General features: G+C 33.7%; 1 protein-coding gene across 1 annotated transcript; it reads right to left on the bottom strand.

Moving 5' to 3' along the window:
* Positions 1-10274: 10274 nt before the first annotated feature.
* Positions 10275-15692, bottom strand: LOC148616409 (peptidase inhibitor 16-like). The gene is made up of 6 exons (XM_088583423.1): positions 15209-15692; positions 13608-13719; positions 13073-13197; positions 12734-12843; positions 11020-11095; positions 10275-10538 (listed from the first exon to the last, which is right to left on the bottom strand). The coding sequence occupies exons 1-5, from the start codon at positions 15593-15595 to the stop codon at positions 11029-11031; spliced, it is 801 nt and encodes a 266-aa protein (XP_088439549.1). The 5' UTR covers positions 15596-15692; the 3' UTR covers positions 10275-10538; positions 11020-11028.
* Positions 15693-19275: the final 3583 nt, after the last annotated feature.

Raw genomic sequence — 19275 nt, forward strand, 5'->3', positions numbered from 1 at the left:
AAACTTTTTTCGGAATTGACAACAATAATATTAAACAAATCAAGGCACATTTTAATTATCGTTTGATTATACATGTAAGGAATTACTTGAAAATCACTTGACCTATTAAATTCTCTAATTTATGGTGGTTGACCTATCGAGTGTTGTTTAACGACAAAAATGATCTGTAAAGCGGTAAATGAGATGAAATGACTTGAATTAAAGTTTCTCGTAGTTCTGTTGGTGTCGAGTGTGAAAATCCAAAGAGTGAGGAACCCTACAGGCGAATGGAGGGGGGTACAGTTTGCTGACATTGAAATTGCAAAAACCTAAAAGAACTACCTAAATATTATATAAAGCAAAACAGTTATTAGAAAACGTTTTTCACGAAGTCAGTAATTTGTTTGTCTATTATATGTTTTACAGCTGTGCTTCAATTCGTTTTCCTCTCTGGTAGATGTGAATTATGAACTAGAGTTATATGTACACGCAGTCTGGGTAAAACGTCGCGACAAAAAAGTAAGTAAATAGTGAAACAGACAGTAAACCCTAGCTGTGGAGTGCGTTACAAATTTCTGTAGGCATTTCAAACCTACTGTGAGAAGAAATGGACACCACTATAGTTATTCTTACATGAACATCTGTTTCAATCTTGTTTCTGATGTTATCATTGACTGTTTTGGCGATGTAAAAACCGTATGATAAGATTGTTTAATTATGTAGGTTTCTCGTAAGAAAGGATTCAGAACGAAAGTTCTGATATGTCTTCTATAGAAAAAGAACGGATATGGTGAAATGTAACAAATGTACTTGCGTACATTATAACCTAAATACAAAATTGTATATACTGTCAGAGACCACCAAAATGTCTTCGATAAGTGTTGACACATGCACCTTTAAGTAAGCCCTGGAAGGCCCCGACTACAAAGTAATAAAATCCACGGTAACTGAACGATAACATTTCTTTAAAATCGAAGTAAAAAGTAATATAACGACATAAAGACACATTACTGACCAACATCTCTTGACTGGACAGGCGCACGAAATCTGCGATGGGGTTAAACTTATGACCTAAGTAACCACCCCAATAATGTAAGGTCTAAAATGAACCGAAACAAAGAGACTATAAAATTCAGCCAATAATACATCCAATTCTCTCTATGGAATACCTCAACATAATCGATATAGACAAATGAGGTATCCGTTTAAAGAACGCTCGTAGTCTGTGAACATATTAAAGAATGACAATTCCACCATAACTACCAGCATTAGAAATAATCGGTCACTACTATGCCGTTGGGATGGATTTGGAGTAGTAACGTCAAGTACTTTTAAAATAGGTATAATATTCGATGTAGTACACCGGACTTAGCTTTAACGTAGTGATGCAAATAGGGATCGAATATTTCTATTTGTGAAAACAAGAATCAAAGGAAAGCAATATTTTAAAATCGTATCCTTTACCTATTAATTTAAAGAGCAGTTAATAAACCCATCGGATTTTGTTTGAAAGAATGTGCTTTATAGACTATATTTCGGTATAAAAAAAAACTGGGTGGGCGATAGCATTTTTAATTAAGAACCTACAAGTGATATTTTATTTTTGTATAAAAGTTTTGTAACGGTGAAAAAAAACCATATTAAATGTTTTAGAAGTTTATGATATCGATGCTCCTGGTGCAAAAGCTTTCTGTGAGGAATTACTGCATTCATTATAATCTGACGTACAAGAAAAGTGGACCTGTTGTGATATACATATACCATAATAGGGTGCTTCAGGAATATCACTATCTAGGAATGGAAAATGAACGATAGGAAAAACAAAATCATTAACTTTGTCATCTAGGCGTTAATTTATGTATATAAACTATAAGTCCATTTGCATTATGTTGTACTTTAAGACTACTTCGGTGAACTTTACATACAGAAAATCGAAATTTACACGAAACAGACAAGAACTTTGATTTATTCAAAATTTAAAAGCGAAATTTGGCTTCCTTTTCCATAATATTGGTTTTTGAGTACTTCTTGTATATCATTTATACATGTACGTATTTTAAGATTTATATTTCCTATGTAAATCTAATGCGCCTGGTAAGAGAGATTACTCCATGAAACACTTGTACATGGACATGTACTATGACAGTAGTATAGATGTGGGATACGATAAGTATTTTTCAGGGGGAGCCAGGGGGAGCACCCCAATGCGCATGCACATGACGTCACATCTGGTGACCGTGGACCGGAAGTGACCGGTAGAGGTAGGGGGACCGGAAGTGGACCTTGGGTGACTGGAAGTGGATTTAGATGGTTACCAATAAAAGGAGCATGGGAACCTTTTGATGTAAGAAGGGGGGTCCTGAAGGTAAGGAGGGAGGAAACGACCTCCATAAGTATCCCCATTAAGTGTCCTAATTAGTGTCATTATATACTATAAACAGGTAAGTATTAAAAAAGGGGGTATATTATGACAAGAGTTATCTTTCTTTGTTTATATATATATATTTTTAATAGTCTTTTTTTCATTAACGTTAATATATTTATTATTATTTTTGTAAATTAATTGTAATTTCATTGCCTTTGTTTAATAATGTTAAATTAAATGGGCATTTTTAATAGATTTTAAATTTTGATTTTATTTTTTTTGTGTTCAGTGGATTGTGTAAGTTGAATAGATGTCTCACGGATTAAACAGATGTTTGAAACTTTCAATTTTACTGGTGATTTCAATTCCCGACTTGCGGACCAACATTTTGTCAACATTTATCTCCCTTTGGAGCAGGTGTCTATTCGGAACACGTAAGGTTTTCCATCCGATATCGACGATACTTTAGAAAATCTAGAAAGTCAAAAGGGAATTTCTCGTTCTACTGACCCTGCCGTAAATTTTCTTTACCCGGGATACAAATGAAAATCATCCTTATGTAACCTACCAACAAAATGAAAAACCCTGTAAATTTTAGAAACACCCTTGTGTTTGTCTGCTGGGGATTCCATTTTCATTCGAGTTACCTTTTTTGTGCACTCGAATCCGAACATCGATTAGAGAGACTTCGAAATTATACCTGCTCTTACGGGAGGTAACTCTGCAAAAACAGATTAAAATATGGCTGCATCCCGAGCTCCGCAAGTAGGGAATAGCCCGTGTATTGATTTTTAACCAATTTTTTATTGTGCTTTATGAATACATTACAGGTGTAAGGACGTGTTGTGCAATGTTTACCACTAAGAAATAAATTTTTATCATTGTTTTTTTTTTTTTTGTTTAATTATGTTTTAATATTTTTGGTATTCAGTTTGAAGTTTTAACTAACCACTAATGATTATCCTAACAATTTTAAGATTTACACTTGGAACGTTCAGAGTCTTTGAATGGTGTATTGCCTTTCATTTCAGATTTTTATAGTCGACTTGTCATCACCTATTACAGACCCACTCAACCTTTTCATCGATTTTATCCGTGTTATTGGGCTCTAGTGGGTAAATTCCTTTCCTTTTTTTCTAGAAAAGCAGGGGACGCTTACCCTACCGGTGCACCTGGTCCATGCTCCCAGTTTTTGGTGGAGTCCGAGTTGCTCATTTACTTTTGTTACTTTGTATGTATGATTTTAGTTACTTTATGTTCTTTGTTGTTTGTGTCCGTTTTCCATGTCTTGTCTTTGTCCCTGGAATACATTCTTTTGATTACCGCTATAAGCTTGGTTCCCTTGATTACTCTTTCATACTTTTAATGTTTACATGTCGCGTGTACTAGATTTGACTCGTTATGGGGATAAATCTTTTAACTACGGAATTTTTTTTTTCTATAATTGATTCGTGGTTTGTTTCCTTCGCCCCCGTTTTTTTTAAGTATTGTATGATGGTTTTTTTATAAGGAACTTTTTATTGCTATAGTATGTTTTCAAGTTACTCACACTTTGACCCGTGTTATGAGGCTCTGATAGGAAATATGCTTGTTATGCTAACGGTTGTAATAGGTGTTATCTGTTTTGAGCTACCCTGTTTTGTAAGGATGTCTTTCTTTAGTCTAGTTTTATTACACAACAAGATTTTTTTCCTTTTATATTTTATTTACAATTCATATTCATATATTCGTCGGGGTGTCGTCAAATCCGGGTCCTGCTCAACGGTCTGTGTTCCATCAAGTGTTCTTCTTCTCCTTTAAGTAATTTCACGATCCGATCTTCTTATGATTCCGCTTTAGTGTGAGTCTTCTTGCCGTCCGAGTATCGTTGACGTCAAGGCTGTCTTTTCCACTCTATTTAATCTTCACTTCCTTTTGGTTACATGATTTCATTGTATATCCCATATATCTCGTCCTTTTTTGATGAACTATCCTCTCTGGTTTTTGCACCGTAGATCAATATGATTCATCTAGTTGAACTTTTGAAACTTTCTTGATTTATTAAGGTCAGCAAGTCTTATACAAAGATTCCGCTCTGGTTTCCACTTGTATTTGATATTCTGACGTTGTACGTTTCACGTTCTTAATACAGCTACACGATCTTTGTTTCGAACTCCTCTCTACACAGTTCCATTTATAGGTGTCACATCTGTTTTCTGTTTGGCTTTTTTCTTTCCTCCTCTTTTTGGGACCTCCTTTTCTTTTGACAGTTCATTCTTTGGTTTGCATTGTGCACGTTCTGTCGTCCATTGCGCGTGTATGGCATCACGTCTGGTGACCTCTTCTAAATGAATCCCTCGACAGGGAACTATCTTGTAATTTTTTATTGCTCCGGGTGCGTCCATGCGGGTCATTCACGAAGTGACCACACATCCTTTTTCATCTCCATATATACTTATTTTCATCCAAGAACACATCCTGAATTTCCCATGGAAAAATGTTGCTACTCAATCTCAAGTTGTCGTTAGTGCCTTGTTTCATGTCGATCAGTAAATATTCGTGGGGTTTGGCTGTGGCACACTCGTACGATTTCATAAAGTAGTTTGTCTTTTTAGGGAATATTTGTTGGGCTATGGTCATGGCCTGTGATACGTCTCTGGGATTTTTAAACAGAACCAAGTAATGGCATTCAGACTGATGGTTCTGTGATACTTGTTTTTGTTGAACAGATTCTGGACCAACAACATGACACTTATATTTTTGTGCTGATAATATTTCGTGAAAAGATGCAAGATAGATTCGATGACCGAATTCATCATATCGTCTAGAATAAGCAAGTGTTTCTCTCTGGGATCCAATGTGTCAAGGTCGGGGAGTCCTTGTACAAAGTCGACATCCTCCATGGTTCCATAAATCGTCTGGTACACGTCGTAGCACCACGTTATCCGATCTGGTCTAGGCATCATCATGTGCCTCACGTTTTGTACGAATCGACGTACAAACATCGTTTTTCCACTTCCGGTGGGTCCTGCTATGACACTGGTAAAGGGATGGGACCACGGCATGAGATGGTCGTCCAAGTATCCTTTGGGTGCGTCGAAAGCAAGGGGATCATCTGTCGGGTGTATGAAAAAGTTTTTCGTCAGTTGGGTCCTTGGGTAGGTTTTCTTGAGTTTCATCCTGGATCGATTGGGGTAGCCCTTTCGTATAAGGGTCTTGGCATAGTCCATTCATCAAAGTATCTTGGTTTTTTTCTTTTCTCAAAGCATATTGGTGTAGTTCTGTCATCAAAGTATTATAGTCCGATAAACCAGTTTGCATTTATTCTGTCTTTCTACGGTTGTCTTTTGCAGGACGCGTATGTGGACTGTATTGGTCTGTTTGCGTCCTTATACCTGTAATGTATTCATAAAGCACAATAAAAATCAATACACGGGCTATTGAAATCACCAGTAAAATGGAAAGTTTCAAACATCCGTGAGACAGCTATTCAAATTACACAATCCATTGAACAAAAGAAAATCAAATCAAAATTTAAAATCTATTCAAAGTGTCCGTACAAATTAACATTATTACACAAAGACAATGAAATTACAATTAATTTACAAAAATAATAATGAAAAAAATTAACGTTAATGAAAAAAATGACAATTAAAAAATATATATATATATAAACAAAGAAAGATAACTCTTGTTATAATACACCCCCTTTTTTATACTTACCTGTTTATAGTATATAATGACACTAATTAGGACACTTAATGAAGATACTTATGGAGGTCGTTTCCTCCCTCCTTACCTTAAAGACCCCCCGTCCTACATCAAAAGATCCCCATGCTCCCTTTATTGGTCCCCCATCTAAATCCTCTTCCGGTCACCCAAGGTCCACTTTCGGCCCCTCCCTCTACCGGTCACTTCCGGTCCATGGCCACCGGATGTGAGGTCATGCGCATGCGCATTGGGGTGCTCCCCTGGCTCCACCTGAAAAATGCTAATCGTATCCCACATCTATACTACTTATGACTTATACTTTGTTTATCATGCATGTGATACACCGTTTCTGTGGAAACTAGTACCCAAAAGTGTAGAATGATTAAGTAAGTTGAGAAAGAGGAGTGCCAAGACGTATTTTGTATAGGGAGTGTAGTCAAGTGCAGCAAGATTCTAGCGGTAATCAAAGTAATGTAATCCAGGGACAAAGACCATACATGGAAAACAGACATACACAACAAAGAACAAAAAGTAACTAAAATCATGCATACAGAGTAAGAAAAAATAAGCAACTCGGATTCAATTAAAAACTTGGAGCATGAACCAGATGCACCGTTAGTGTAAGCGTAAAGTGAGAGGTACTGTATAGAGTTTAGCTCATGATCTTTTGGAAACCCTCAATTTAAACTTAATTAATTATTATAACAAAATAGCATTAAACCTATGATTTTTCAATTCTTTATACTTCTATTCTCCATAATTCCGACTAAAAAATATTATACATCGTTGTTACTCTCAAAAGACGGTATATCAAGAAGCAGATACGTAGTACATGGTAAAGATTTCTCATACTTTGTGAAAAACGATTCCTTAGGTTTTAAAAACATTTAAAAACTGGAACAAATTGTGCTTCTCTACTCGCTGACTTATTCCTTCAGTCTTATGAGGCTGATCTCATCCAAAGGAAGGAACATCGTTTACCTAGACCATTTGATCTTAGTGTCCGCATTAGAGATGACACATTATTGTTAAACAATCCTAGTTTTGAGGATTTTATACGTCGTATTCACCCCAAATAACTTTAGATAAAGGATAATACAGACACTATGAAGTCAGCCTCATATATCGACCTACACTTAGAGATCGACGACAAGGAAGACTATTGATTAAACTATACGACAAACGCGATGACTTTTCATTTCATATTGTCAATTTTCCTTTTATTTGTGGCAAAATCCCTTCAGCACAAGCGTATGGAGATTTCATACGTTATGCCAGAGCTTGCCGTAACCATGCATACGTTTGGGACCGCGCTATAGACTTCTTACAATCAGGTTTCTCGAACAAGGTTACGTTACTACAAGACTGAGTTCATCACTACAGAAGTTTTATGGTCGTCATCATGAACTCGTGGTTCGTTACGGTGTATCCATCTGCACCATGAGAACCGATTTGTTCAACGTGTTTCATGGTTTTCCTTTCCTCTTTCGTCTACCACCGACTTGACTTATTGTAAGCAACTCGGCGGATTTTTCCAGAAAGGTGCACATGGTCCATACTCCCAGTTTTCAGTAAAGTACGAGTTGCTCATTTTCTTTTGTTGCTTTGAACGTATCATTTGTGTCATTTTATGTTCTTTGTTATGTGTGTGTCTGTTTTCCATGTCTGGTCTTTGTTCCTGAATTATATTATTTTGATTTCCGCTGATTGATCAAAACTAATCGCAATTTGGCCTTTTTTTTTTCGGTGTTTTAAACCAATGAAGTGTGAATAAAGAAAACATTTTCATCGGCACGGATATTATGATAATCGTTTGCCATGTGATTATCTATAAGTAACTTTCAAATGTTGCACGGGGCTTGATTGATGAAATAGGTGGACAAGAAAGCATAACCCCTATTCACTTTTTTTTTTTTTTTTTACAAAAATCCATGATATGATTTTGGTATTGCACAAAATAATACATTTTACATTCAGAGTTGATCCTTTAACATAGCACATTACTATATTTTATAAATGTGCTGAAGCACCTTTACATACTCATTTCATTTTTATATTGCAAACTTCATTTTTAGAATTTCGAAAGACTATTTTCTTCATGTTTTGTCGTAATTAAAGTTCCATAAGGAAACCGTTATGTTTGTTGCTTTAATGTAGGTATATTTCAACATGTTTTTACATAGACAATAATCTCTACAAATATCCTGTTACCGTGTCGAGTAAGAAATCATGTTAACTTCCACGAAAGTATATAAAGGCAGATTATCCAATGACGTTTGAACTCATGGCATTCCGTATAAAACTAGAACAAAAGCTAGAAAAACAACAGAACCCAAACAAACAAATAAACACAAAGACATCTGTACCAAATGGAGTAAACAATGCAAATTTTAAGATATATTTTCAGTTTCGTTTCTTCCACGCTCAAACAACACTATTGTGACAAAGTCTACGTTCCATTTAGTATAATTAGAATTAAATGTACCCAGTGTAAAGTCAAAGATGAAAGATGACGAAAATATCAGCTAAAATACCGAAACGTCAGCATTTGAATGATTCAAATATGTCAAAATCCAAATAATACATGACCTTAAAGTGGACACACGAAACACAGACAATCTAAACATACAATGTAGCGAACCAAGTATAAAAGATTACACATAAAATCCGTAGATGCGGAAAAAAACAAGAAAACTTAAGCACTAACAATATGAACTCCCACAAAAAACAAACCAAAACAAAACAAAACAAAACGGGAGTGTCGTCAGGTGCTCCGGAAGGGTAAGCATGCCCTGCTCTGTCAGCGGCACCCGCCATAGTGCAAGTGAGTAAAATCTGGTAGTAACCTATGAACAAAAATGCAGCTCCGCGAAACGAGTCTAACACTATTCACACTTGGCGAAATCATTCATTTCAAATACTTATCATGATGTAAACGAAGACAAAAAGAACGAAAAATACGTAAACCAAAAAGAAAACATACCGCAAACTGAAAGAGTAAATTATCACATCGGACAAAATTCGTTTGATAGAGCTAATTTGCTATTGTGAGTTATTTTTCAGCCGTTATTTTTTTTTCAGTTATTTTTTACCCGTTATTCATATGAATTTGTGCAAACATGTATTTTATACACATATCAACATATTAGTGTTTGCCAACAAAACCCGATATCCACTACATATATAACGAGAGTATGTATGATGAATGTCAAAGAAACAAGAACCTTACCAGGATAAATATTTTAGCCCAAATGTGAGCCATTGGTCTTCACTGAACGACGGAGAAACTCTCACACCACAGGGCAGACTGCAGCTGGCCCCATAACATCATTATACACCGGTACATTATATATACTCAAGTACAAGTAAATTGCACGAAAAATATACTTGTTAAAGCTGACGGTAATGTATACATGTATCTTAGTCTATTAATGCATTATAGGAAATTAGGACGTATTCAATTACAGTATTAAATAAATGTAAAACAATAGGACAAGTAGATACATGGCATATTTGCCCGTATAGTCTGTATGGAAAAGAGTACTCATGAGTTGATGAATAAAGTATGGTTTCCCAGAGAAAAGCTTTGTCAATGAAAAGTAATTTTTTTTTTTTTTTTTTTTTTGTGTGTGTTTTTGTTTTGTTTGTTTGTTTATTTTATTTTTTTGTCCCTGTCCCAATTCAGGAATTTATGGTCTCTGAATGACGTGTTTCGTTTCATATTTTTATGTAACTGTGTATTATATTGTTTTGAGGCCTGCAGCAGCCTGCCTTGTGGTTTGAGGATTCTTTTTGTTCTTCACGAAAGACCAATAGGTAGCCCTGGGCTGACGTTTTCCTTCTAGTGGGATTGTTGTCTCTTTGAAACAATCGCTATACCTTTTCTCGTTATTTTTCTTTTTTTTTTCTTTTTTCTTTTTTTTTTTCTTTTTTTTATTTTTTATTTGTTGTTGTTGTTGTTGTTGTTGTTTTTAGGATAAAGAGGCGATAATAAGGTGTTAACATTTAGTTTAGTAATGCTGTTGTAATACAAATTTTAAGGGCTTATCTATCTGTCCAGTGAAAGCTGAGACTGAGACGTTTAAGCGTATCCGAATCCATTACAGAAAAAAGACATGTCCATTATACTCGCGAGAGGAGATCGCTTCAGTTCATGGTGGTAATTGTTTTAAATTTTATTAATGATGTCTTTAATTGTAAACCATACATAAATGTTTCTAACAGAATTTATACAAAAAACTAGACATGCAATAATGTTTTATTTTAAGAAAAAAATAAGATCTGAAACAAGCGATAAAATGGTTCAAATTTGCATGACTTAAGCATTGATCGACATAACAAACATCTTCAGACGAGTTGTCATAAAGGATAGTCATAGAGGGTAATTATATATGGTAATTATATAGGGTAATCATAGACAGTTATCATTTACGGTAATCATATAAGGTTATCGGGTAATTGTGACTGTTTCTTTTCTGGTAAGCCTGTCTGGTAATTTTTAGTCCTGGAATATAATGAAAAAAAATTTACGATCATGTAATATGATGCGCCAGCGCCATGATTCAATCAGATGTTTTCTTTTTTTCCATAATTTTGCTCTAAATTTACAGGGTATGCCTTATTTTTCCAAACATGCTTTTTTACTTAAAGATGAGAAAAAAAAATACATTAACATATATATAGGATTACATTTTAGTATTGATAATTTAGTTTTTTCAGTATTTCGATAAGCTCATGTGTTTTCTCTTTTCGTTACAAATGTACTGATTTCACAACAAACCGCCAATAAGTTATTTTAAATGCTGATGAAGTGTTACTATTTACTCTATGTACAGACAGAAAACTACTTTTGAAACATCGTTAAAGTAAAACTTCATACATAAAAACAATGTATTTTTGTTGATTTGATCGCATTCTAAAAAAAGAATCAAGGAGCAAACAAACATAGAATATAGAAATACTTCCAATCATTTAAGTGACCTTACAATGTACGCTTAAGGAGCAGCAGCGTAGGGAGGATACATGACCATCTCGTCGTCAACTTTCCTGTACACATTTCCTCTGAATTGATAAAAAAATACTAGATTTAAACTAATATTAAAGCAATCTGATAAAAATAAATAATTAGTTTAATGAATGTATAAAAACATGACAAAACATATTACGACGATTTTCATGAAATGGAATTTGTGAAACATGCAACAACAAAGTGCTAATAAACTGCAAAAAAATATAAATTCAGAAGATTTGACTACACAAACAACAATAAGTATTAAATATACAGTTATATTGTCTGTGGTAAGAACTATGCATATAAACACTAAAAAGTCACTGACACTTAACATAAAACCAATGAGCCTTCGAATAAGAAGCGGAAAATGCGAGGTTGTACTTATTCACTTGTTTGAGCCAGATTTGTGTACAGAAGGTTATTCAGGACATTGGCTTCATTAGACGCTTACCCTACCAGTGCACCTGGTCCATGCTCCTAATTTTTAGTGGAGTCCGAGTTGCTCATTTGCTGTTGTTACTTTGTATAATTTTATGTATCCAGGCCAAATTAGCATATGAGAATCATATGTAATTTATCTAATGATTTTCATATGTGGCGCATTTGTTTGTGTAATAAGTAACCGAAATACTTAATACGCTCCCGAAGGAAGCGTTTATGGTTGTATTATCAACTTGGTTCTGTATACTTATGGCAAGAAAAAGCATCAATATCCGGTTTGTACCTGCATTTTCAGGAGTTGAAAAACAGTATAATGCTGCCATTATACTGTTTTTCAACTCCTGAAAATGCAGGTAAAAAAAAAAGCTTCATATGCGTATACTTTTATATGTGCGATTGAGAGCTAAATCAGTCTTGGAAAATATTTCCTAGTTTCGGTATTTAAATACAAATCAAATTATAGCTTTTCCAAGATAGGGTTGGCCTTATAGTCTGCAGCATGGCGCCCAGATGTTTACGAAAATTACGTAGTCAATATTATAATTCTCGGGTCATAAAAATTGCAAAACGAAAACGAACTAAAACGAAAATAATCGATAAAAGAAAGAATCGAAACGAATCAATTCGATGAAATGAATCAAATCCTTACAAAATGAAACAGAATGAAGCAAAAGTAAATGCAACGAAAGAAATCTTTTAAAATGTTTCGCAAACTATACAAACCATAATAAACGAGTGCCGGACAGTTCGACCCAAAGACATTTCGGACCATGACAACCAATAATTCCTTATGAATGCCGGACATTTCGGCCAATAGACATATCACTATGACAATTAGTATAATGCTTTAGGACAAATAAATATCATTACAAAATTTACCATATTTGAAGGTTATAAGTATAATATATCAAATCAGAGCTGACAAAAATTATCAAAGTTGTTTTGAATTAATATTTCTTCGGGAGCGTTAAAAGGTTTCACCTTCATCATGTTAACGTATGAATGCACTTCACAAACTATTAATTTGAATTGTGTTTGTTTGTACATTGGAGTAGAGATGTATTTAATGAAAATTATTCGAAACTGAAAGTTAATAAATGGCTTGAGAAGTGTTTGTTTCTTAACATTTGATAACATTTCTGACGGTCATTCTATCGGTAAGATCTAACAACGACATAATCAAACTTATAGACATTTGCTTCAGTTTCTATATTATATTTGTGGATAAACAATGAAAATTTACTCACGCTGTATAATAGTTGCAGACTAACTCATGACCACCATCCCACGGCAGGTTTGTGAAGCTTGTACATCTAGCAAGAGAACATCCGACCTGGGTAGTGGCGTCCCATATTATCTGTTACAAAACAAAATTATTTGCAAATTCAACTATTTAATGTTATTTTAGTTTATATCAGAAACATTTGTCTTTCGAGATTATATTTCATTTTGTCGAGTGCATTATTTGAGTGCATTTGGTATCTAGATCACAAATAAAAAGTTATAATTCAAGGTCTTATACGAAAAAAAAAGATTGAAGGAATACAAATGATGTATAGAATAAAGGATTAAATGAAAGTACAGACCTGTGTGTAATGCCCGCATGACTTATATTTAGGTGGATTACAAACGAAATTGTCCCAGTAATCGTTTTCTTTTAGCCAACTCTTTACCCCAGCATCCACTAATGATGCTGCAGAGCCTGTTGTAGCTAAAATAAAAAAAAATATGTATTTATTTATTTGTAGAAATTGCATTAATTCATATTTTTCATAAGTTCATTGCAAAATCACTGAACAACATAAGCATGAAACATGTGAAGGGTATTTATTTCCTTTTACATTTTGACATGATACATTTTTCCAGTCTTGGATTTGATTATTTTGAATTTCTTACATTCGTTGTGTTACTGTATTGTAGCCAATAATTGATATATAATAAAACAGTAGTCTTAGCTTTTGAACTAATTCAATTATGAATGTGTATTTCTTCTTTCATTTTAATATTGATGAACTGTTTAAAGACCAAATTAGGCTTTGATAATAAAAAGTGTGCATAGAAAAAACATTGCATAATTATAATGACTATTCGTTGTGATGAACAGATGCGTCAAATACTCACCACTAGTGACAAAGATATTTTCACCAACGTTATTGCCATTATCAGGGTTGTGTCCAAAAATACATTTCTTTGCATAAGAAACTGCAGTATGTTCAAGTGTATTGTTCCAGTACTACAATATATGAACCGACAACTATTTAAGGTACAATTTGCCATATAAGTATAACATTTGTTTTTTAACCAGATGGTAATTTATTTAACAAAATCAACACTATTGTCAAGTAAAAACAGCATTTATTCTGACTTCATTCAAAGTACTAATAGAAAAGACGTGAAAAGTTCGTATGAGCTTGAAAATTAATGAAATTTTGATACAAACAATAAATATGTTAACTCCATGTTAACTCAATCATATGTTATATAATATAAATTAGTTTTTGTTCTTACATAGCATAATATGAATACATCCTTTGAAAGGTAGAATTTTTCGATTGAAAACATTGCTCGACATTATAAATATTTCAATATAACTTTCGCTTTTGAAATACATGAATTTATCAATGCAATCATTTTCAATTATTCAAATTTGTGAATTATGTTTACATAACTTGTTGGTCATATATATTTAAAACTGGTAAAGCTCTCGTAGTGACAAGGATTTCGATGTCTTTTTATGTTTGTTTTGACCTCAAAATCATGAATCATGAATTGTTTTGTCCTGAATATACTAGATTGTTTTACAATTCATAGAAGTTTTATGGTCATCTTCATGATCGTTACGGTGTATCCATCTTCACCATGAGAACCGATTTGTTCTCCGATACATAGTTTACCATTCCCCCCGCGGGACTCGAACTCGTACCGCTGAGACATCTGTGGCTTTACAAACTGCACAAAGTCCAGCGTCCTAGACCACTCGGCCAGGATATATATAATGCTTATATTGTTAATAAACTCGGTTTCCTTGAGTTTTCTGTTTTCTTTGTAGCTGCTGAATTAAGTAGTATGATGAGTACATCAATTGATCATATTTAATACGAAGAAAGAGTCTATGTACGATCAAATTAAAAATGGGTAGCGTTTTTTAACTCAGTATACAGGTATTGTTCTTTATCAAAATCTACAGCTAGCTTTTTTTATCCAGTTTGTATCATGGTCTCATCATTGCCTTTAATAGCCAACACCCCCCCCCCCCCGAATATAACTTGCGTTACCTTTAAATCTTATCGACATGAAATTTTCATATGTATAACATATATTGTTTGTGATATTTTTCAAAAACATTTACAAATTATCCTGTTTTTCAAACTTTTAATACTTTAGAATGTAAGAGAAATTTAGACATTTTAAAGCGAAATAAAGAGAAAAGCAGGAAGAAATCGAGGAAAAATCAAACTTTTGAACGCCAAAACTAAATGAGTAACTGATTTCATAAAATTGGAATTATGGCTCTTTTGTAATTCATAAACACTGATATGATTAGCCGGAGGTAAAAGACAAGTTTATTGTACTGTTCAAGTAAAATGCTACATGTATTTGTCTCTCCTTCAAAGATTTTTTTGTCGACCACCGATGATAAGCTCATGGCAAAAATGGAACGTTAAAAGTTTGCAAGTATTTAGTTCCAACGAAATGTGCATGAGAACAAAATTAGATCTTACCATGGTCTGTAATGGATTTGCAGGAGCCGGATTTGAGACAGTTTGTCTTGCTTGATTGTGCAATTGTACTATCAGATTTTTATCCGTTTGAGATAAACTTATAGTCGATCCAGTTCCACGAAGCTGCGGTGTCAACTGTTTGACTGATTTCTCGACAATGAATTTTGCAGGTACTGATACTTCTTCATGTTGACGATTTTCGGATTTCGATCGTTCGGTTTCGATAAATCTTTCCAATAATTTCTCGATGTCACCATATTCTTTCTTGAGACTTTCTCTGTTATCATTTTCTCTCTCTCGAAAACTAGATGCGTACTTAGCATTTGTTGTTGCAACAAGGACTAAGATTACAATGGCGGTAATCTTGTTAATCGTTAGTCTGTACATCTTTTTCAGCTAACTACATTATTTTAGCTCAAAGTATGGTATTTATAGTAGTCTCTCTTAGTAACAATGACGTTCAGGCTACACTTGTTCAGTAGAGCAGGAAATCATAAGCATAAATAAAACAGGTTTCTTTCGACGTAAAGTTAGTTTCATTTGATCTCTAAAAAATCAGATTAAAAGCAAAATACTCCTGCACCTCATATAAAACATAATCGTTATAATGACTGATCAAGATTTCTTTTTCAATTGAAGTGAAAGTTTATATTTGTGTCATAAGAAAGACGATAGTAGTTTTTCGTTTTATCACGAAATTATAATTTAATTATTAGTAGTGCTGTTGTTTGTATGAAAGTTTTAAATGGCATTAAATGTGTCTCATAAAATATTACATATTATGTCCTTTTAACTATAAAAAAAATCAAAACGATGTGGAGTGTAAAAATAACAAAGTGGTGTCGGGACGTGAGGTTTTATCAAAAGTGACACAATGTAATCCTCCTAGGGGTATATGGATAGAACCTTTTTGAAAAGTAAAGCAAACAGCAAAATACGATGCACTGATATTGAAAAAAAGAGAAATGTAGCTTTCTATTACTACATAATTCAATAAAATATAACATATGTTATTATATTGTGTTTGCAATTTTGGGTTTTCTACCATGTTCAGGTTTTTGAATGTTTTTCGTTCACAAAAACTGTTGAATGACTTTTTGTAAAGGAAGCAAAAAAACAAAAAACAAAAAAAACAAAAAAATAATGGACAATATCACTTTTTATTGAGTGGCTTATTAAGAACGTTATTCTGAAGTAAGTCTAGTAGCAACTCGGCATCGTTCGTCCGTCTGTCCATCCCGCTTTGGGTGCCTATTTTGTGTAACCTGTAACCCAAAAAGTATTCAACTATTGTTATTTACCGTTTGCACAGTTTTAATTAACTGATTAACTGTTAATATACATATAACAATATGTACAAATATTATAAACAAAATTAATATTTTTTGTTATATTTGGACAACATGTTGAAATGAACCATTTTTTTTGTAGAATATGCGATCATTATTTCATTACTTTTGACACCACCTCTTTTAGACTAGTGTCCGGGGAGGGGCTGCATTATTGTTGATAGACTGTTACCGGATTATACGCACTTGCAATATGACAGATGCCACTGGTAGAGTAGAAACATGCTTACCCTTCCAGAGCACCTGATGTCAATCCCGTTTTTTTTTTGTGGGATTCATCTTGTACTTTAGTTTTTGTGTGACGCCTTGTTTTGTTATATTCATTTTTATGTGTAATTGATTTATTCGGATTGCTTCATTGTGTATATAGATCGTTTTTATTTCCAGTGTTCACGTTCAAGCCGTGATCTTGGATTTTGACGTATTTGAATTATCCAACATAATGAAGATACTTATTTACTGACAATATATGACAGTGACACGTATATACACGTGTACTGGTCTTGTTGACCTATATATTTAATATGTGGGAGGTTAAATCTGAAACGCGTCAGAAGAAACGAAATTTTTACCACTTTTCACAATTGGTCCAATAATGTCTATGGGCCGAAATAACCGGCATTCTTAAGTTAACGTCATTTTTGTATACACTCTATATATTCTTTTTTGTCGTATCTATCTTGGAAAGAGGTATCATTTGATTTGTATTTAATTATCAAAGCTAGTGAGTGCTTTCCGAGACTCATTTTTTTCTCAATTGCCTTTAAAATTGTGGGAAATGAAGCTGCAATGATGCTATTTTAAAGCTTATAAATGAAGGTGCACGCAACCCAAATATTGATCCTTTTTCTGAATATTAGCAAATGTGACCTAGTTGATAATACCACCATTTAAGCTTCCTTCGAGAGCGTACAGATATTTTGAGATCGTATTATGAAAATGATTTGATATAAAAGGTTCCCTTTTCAACTCGTTTTATGAACAGCATAGCTCCATCTGTCCTTCATATTGTACATGGAAGTGAAAAGTTGAAAGTTCTGTTAAGCCATTAGAACCTCTAGTAGACCAAAAGAAAAATAAACTGTTACGTTTCCGTGATTTATTTCATATTTACAAATAATTTATTCAATATTTTAGCGATACATTATCTTAATGACTGATGCATATAGAAAAGTGTTAGTCAGCATTTCATTTAACTAACATTTAAATTTCCATAAATAATGTAAAATTTTGTTTGAAATGCGTAAAAATGAAAAGAAGTGTAAGGTGTATGTATTAGAACATGTGAAAGTTGGAACTAGTTTGCGGAAATGTAATAACGTGTTAACATATACCAATTATCATAGTATCTTCTTCAGTAAAAAACTAAGTATTGAAATTTTCCGAAGCTACATTTCAAATTTTTCAAAGACTTTCACATTCTTTGAGGCATTTCTGTTCTTGTTTTCTCTCCCAACTGTTTTCAGGTTTCAGATAGTTATATGCCATAAAGCATGCAGTAGCATATCATGTAAAGAACTACATGTACATGACACGTCTGCACTGACTTTGATACTAAATGTCAAACTTTTCTCTGTTCCATGAAACACAAAATAGAACAATGACTAATTGCCTTCCTAGAAAACTGTGCATTAAAACCGGCTTATGCTTAATAAAGTATTGAATCCGAATAAAAAGTCTAGCATATGTAGGCCAAAAAAGACCGAAGTGTCAGTAATAGCAAGTAAATATGAAATAACCAAAATAACACGTACACAAAAAGACGTGAGCGACCCGGACTCCACTAAACATCAGGAGCATGTACCAGGTGCACTAATGATACAAATTGCTCGTAAAATGTCACGTTATGGGTAGACAATAGATGGGGAAAAAACTATGACACGGTAAACAAATTGGTTCCCATGGTACAGATGGGTACACTAAAACGATCCATGAGTTCATGATTACGACCATGAATTTATCAATATAATTAAATCTGTCCGAGAAAACTAATTGTTATTGGTCTAGTACGGAACAACCAATCTGTGTAGTTCGCCATACCCTGGCATAACGTATGATACTCCATACGCAGGTGCTGGCGGGATGTATGTTATGCAGAAAATAGGGGAAAGAGTCGATCTACATGCACAATGTGCCAAACAGAATAATACACAATTACATATAAAAAAAATGTAGACTTCAAACCAAAACTAAAGCACTAGCAGTATGAGCTCCCATGGGAATGATATCAGATCCTATTGAAGAGAACATGCTTACTATTCTATGGCATCGGATATCACTGATATCGGATATGCTATAGAAGAGGAAGCATGTCCTCTTCCTAAGCGGCACCCGTCATTTCTTGTATGACGAGTTATAAGTTAACTCAATTGACCTCGTTTATTCCGCTGTCTGCAGTATTCCAATTGTTGTGTATATAATCAAGATATGTAGATAATAAAAACATCAGCTCCGTATTCATTTAAAGTTGGGTTTCTATTTTTTTCAATTTTTATTTTTTATTATATACAATACAAATCTTTCTCAGCATGCCGGAAAAGTACAAGGCAGCTCCTGTTATTTGGTTAAAACATGTTTTTTCCCGTCCTGAAAAAACATGTAATATCTGCCATAGGATGTTAAACCATTATCAATCAATTATTCAATGCACATTTTGCTTGCAAATTCTTGTCCAGCATTTCATTTCCTAATTTGAAATGTGAACTCTTGAACTATATA

This window comes from Perna viridis, chromosome 5 (assembly GCF_037379345.1).
Source record: "Perna viridis isolate PV_CMFRI_1.1 ecotype Kerala chromosome 5, ASM3737934v1, whole genome shotgun sequence".
Taxonomy (NCBI): Eukaryota; Metazoa; Mollusca; class Bivalvia; order Mytilida; family Mytilidae; genus Perna; species Perna viridis.

Bases quoted from the DNA above. Each gene is read 5' to 3' on its own strand.
- LOC148616409 (XM_088583423.1), bottom strand. From the start codon at position 15,595: ATGTACAGACTAACGATTAACAAGATTACCGCCATTGTAATCTTAGTC. The intron at 13,720-15,208 runs GTAAGATCTAAT...CATATATTGTAG, and splicing joins CAAATCCATTACAGACCATG to TACTGGAACAATACACTTGA. The intron at 12,844-13,072 runs GTCTGTACTTTC...GTTTTGTAACAG, and splicing joins CATGCGGGCATTACACACAG to ATAATATGGGACGCCACTAC.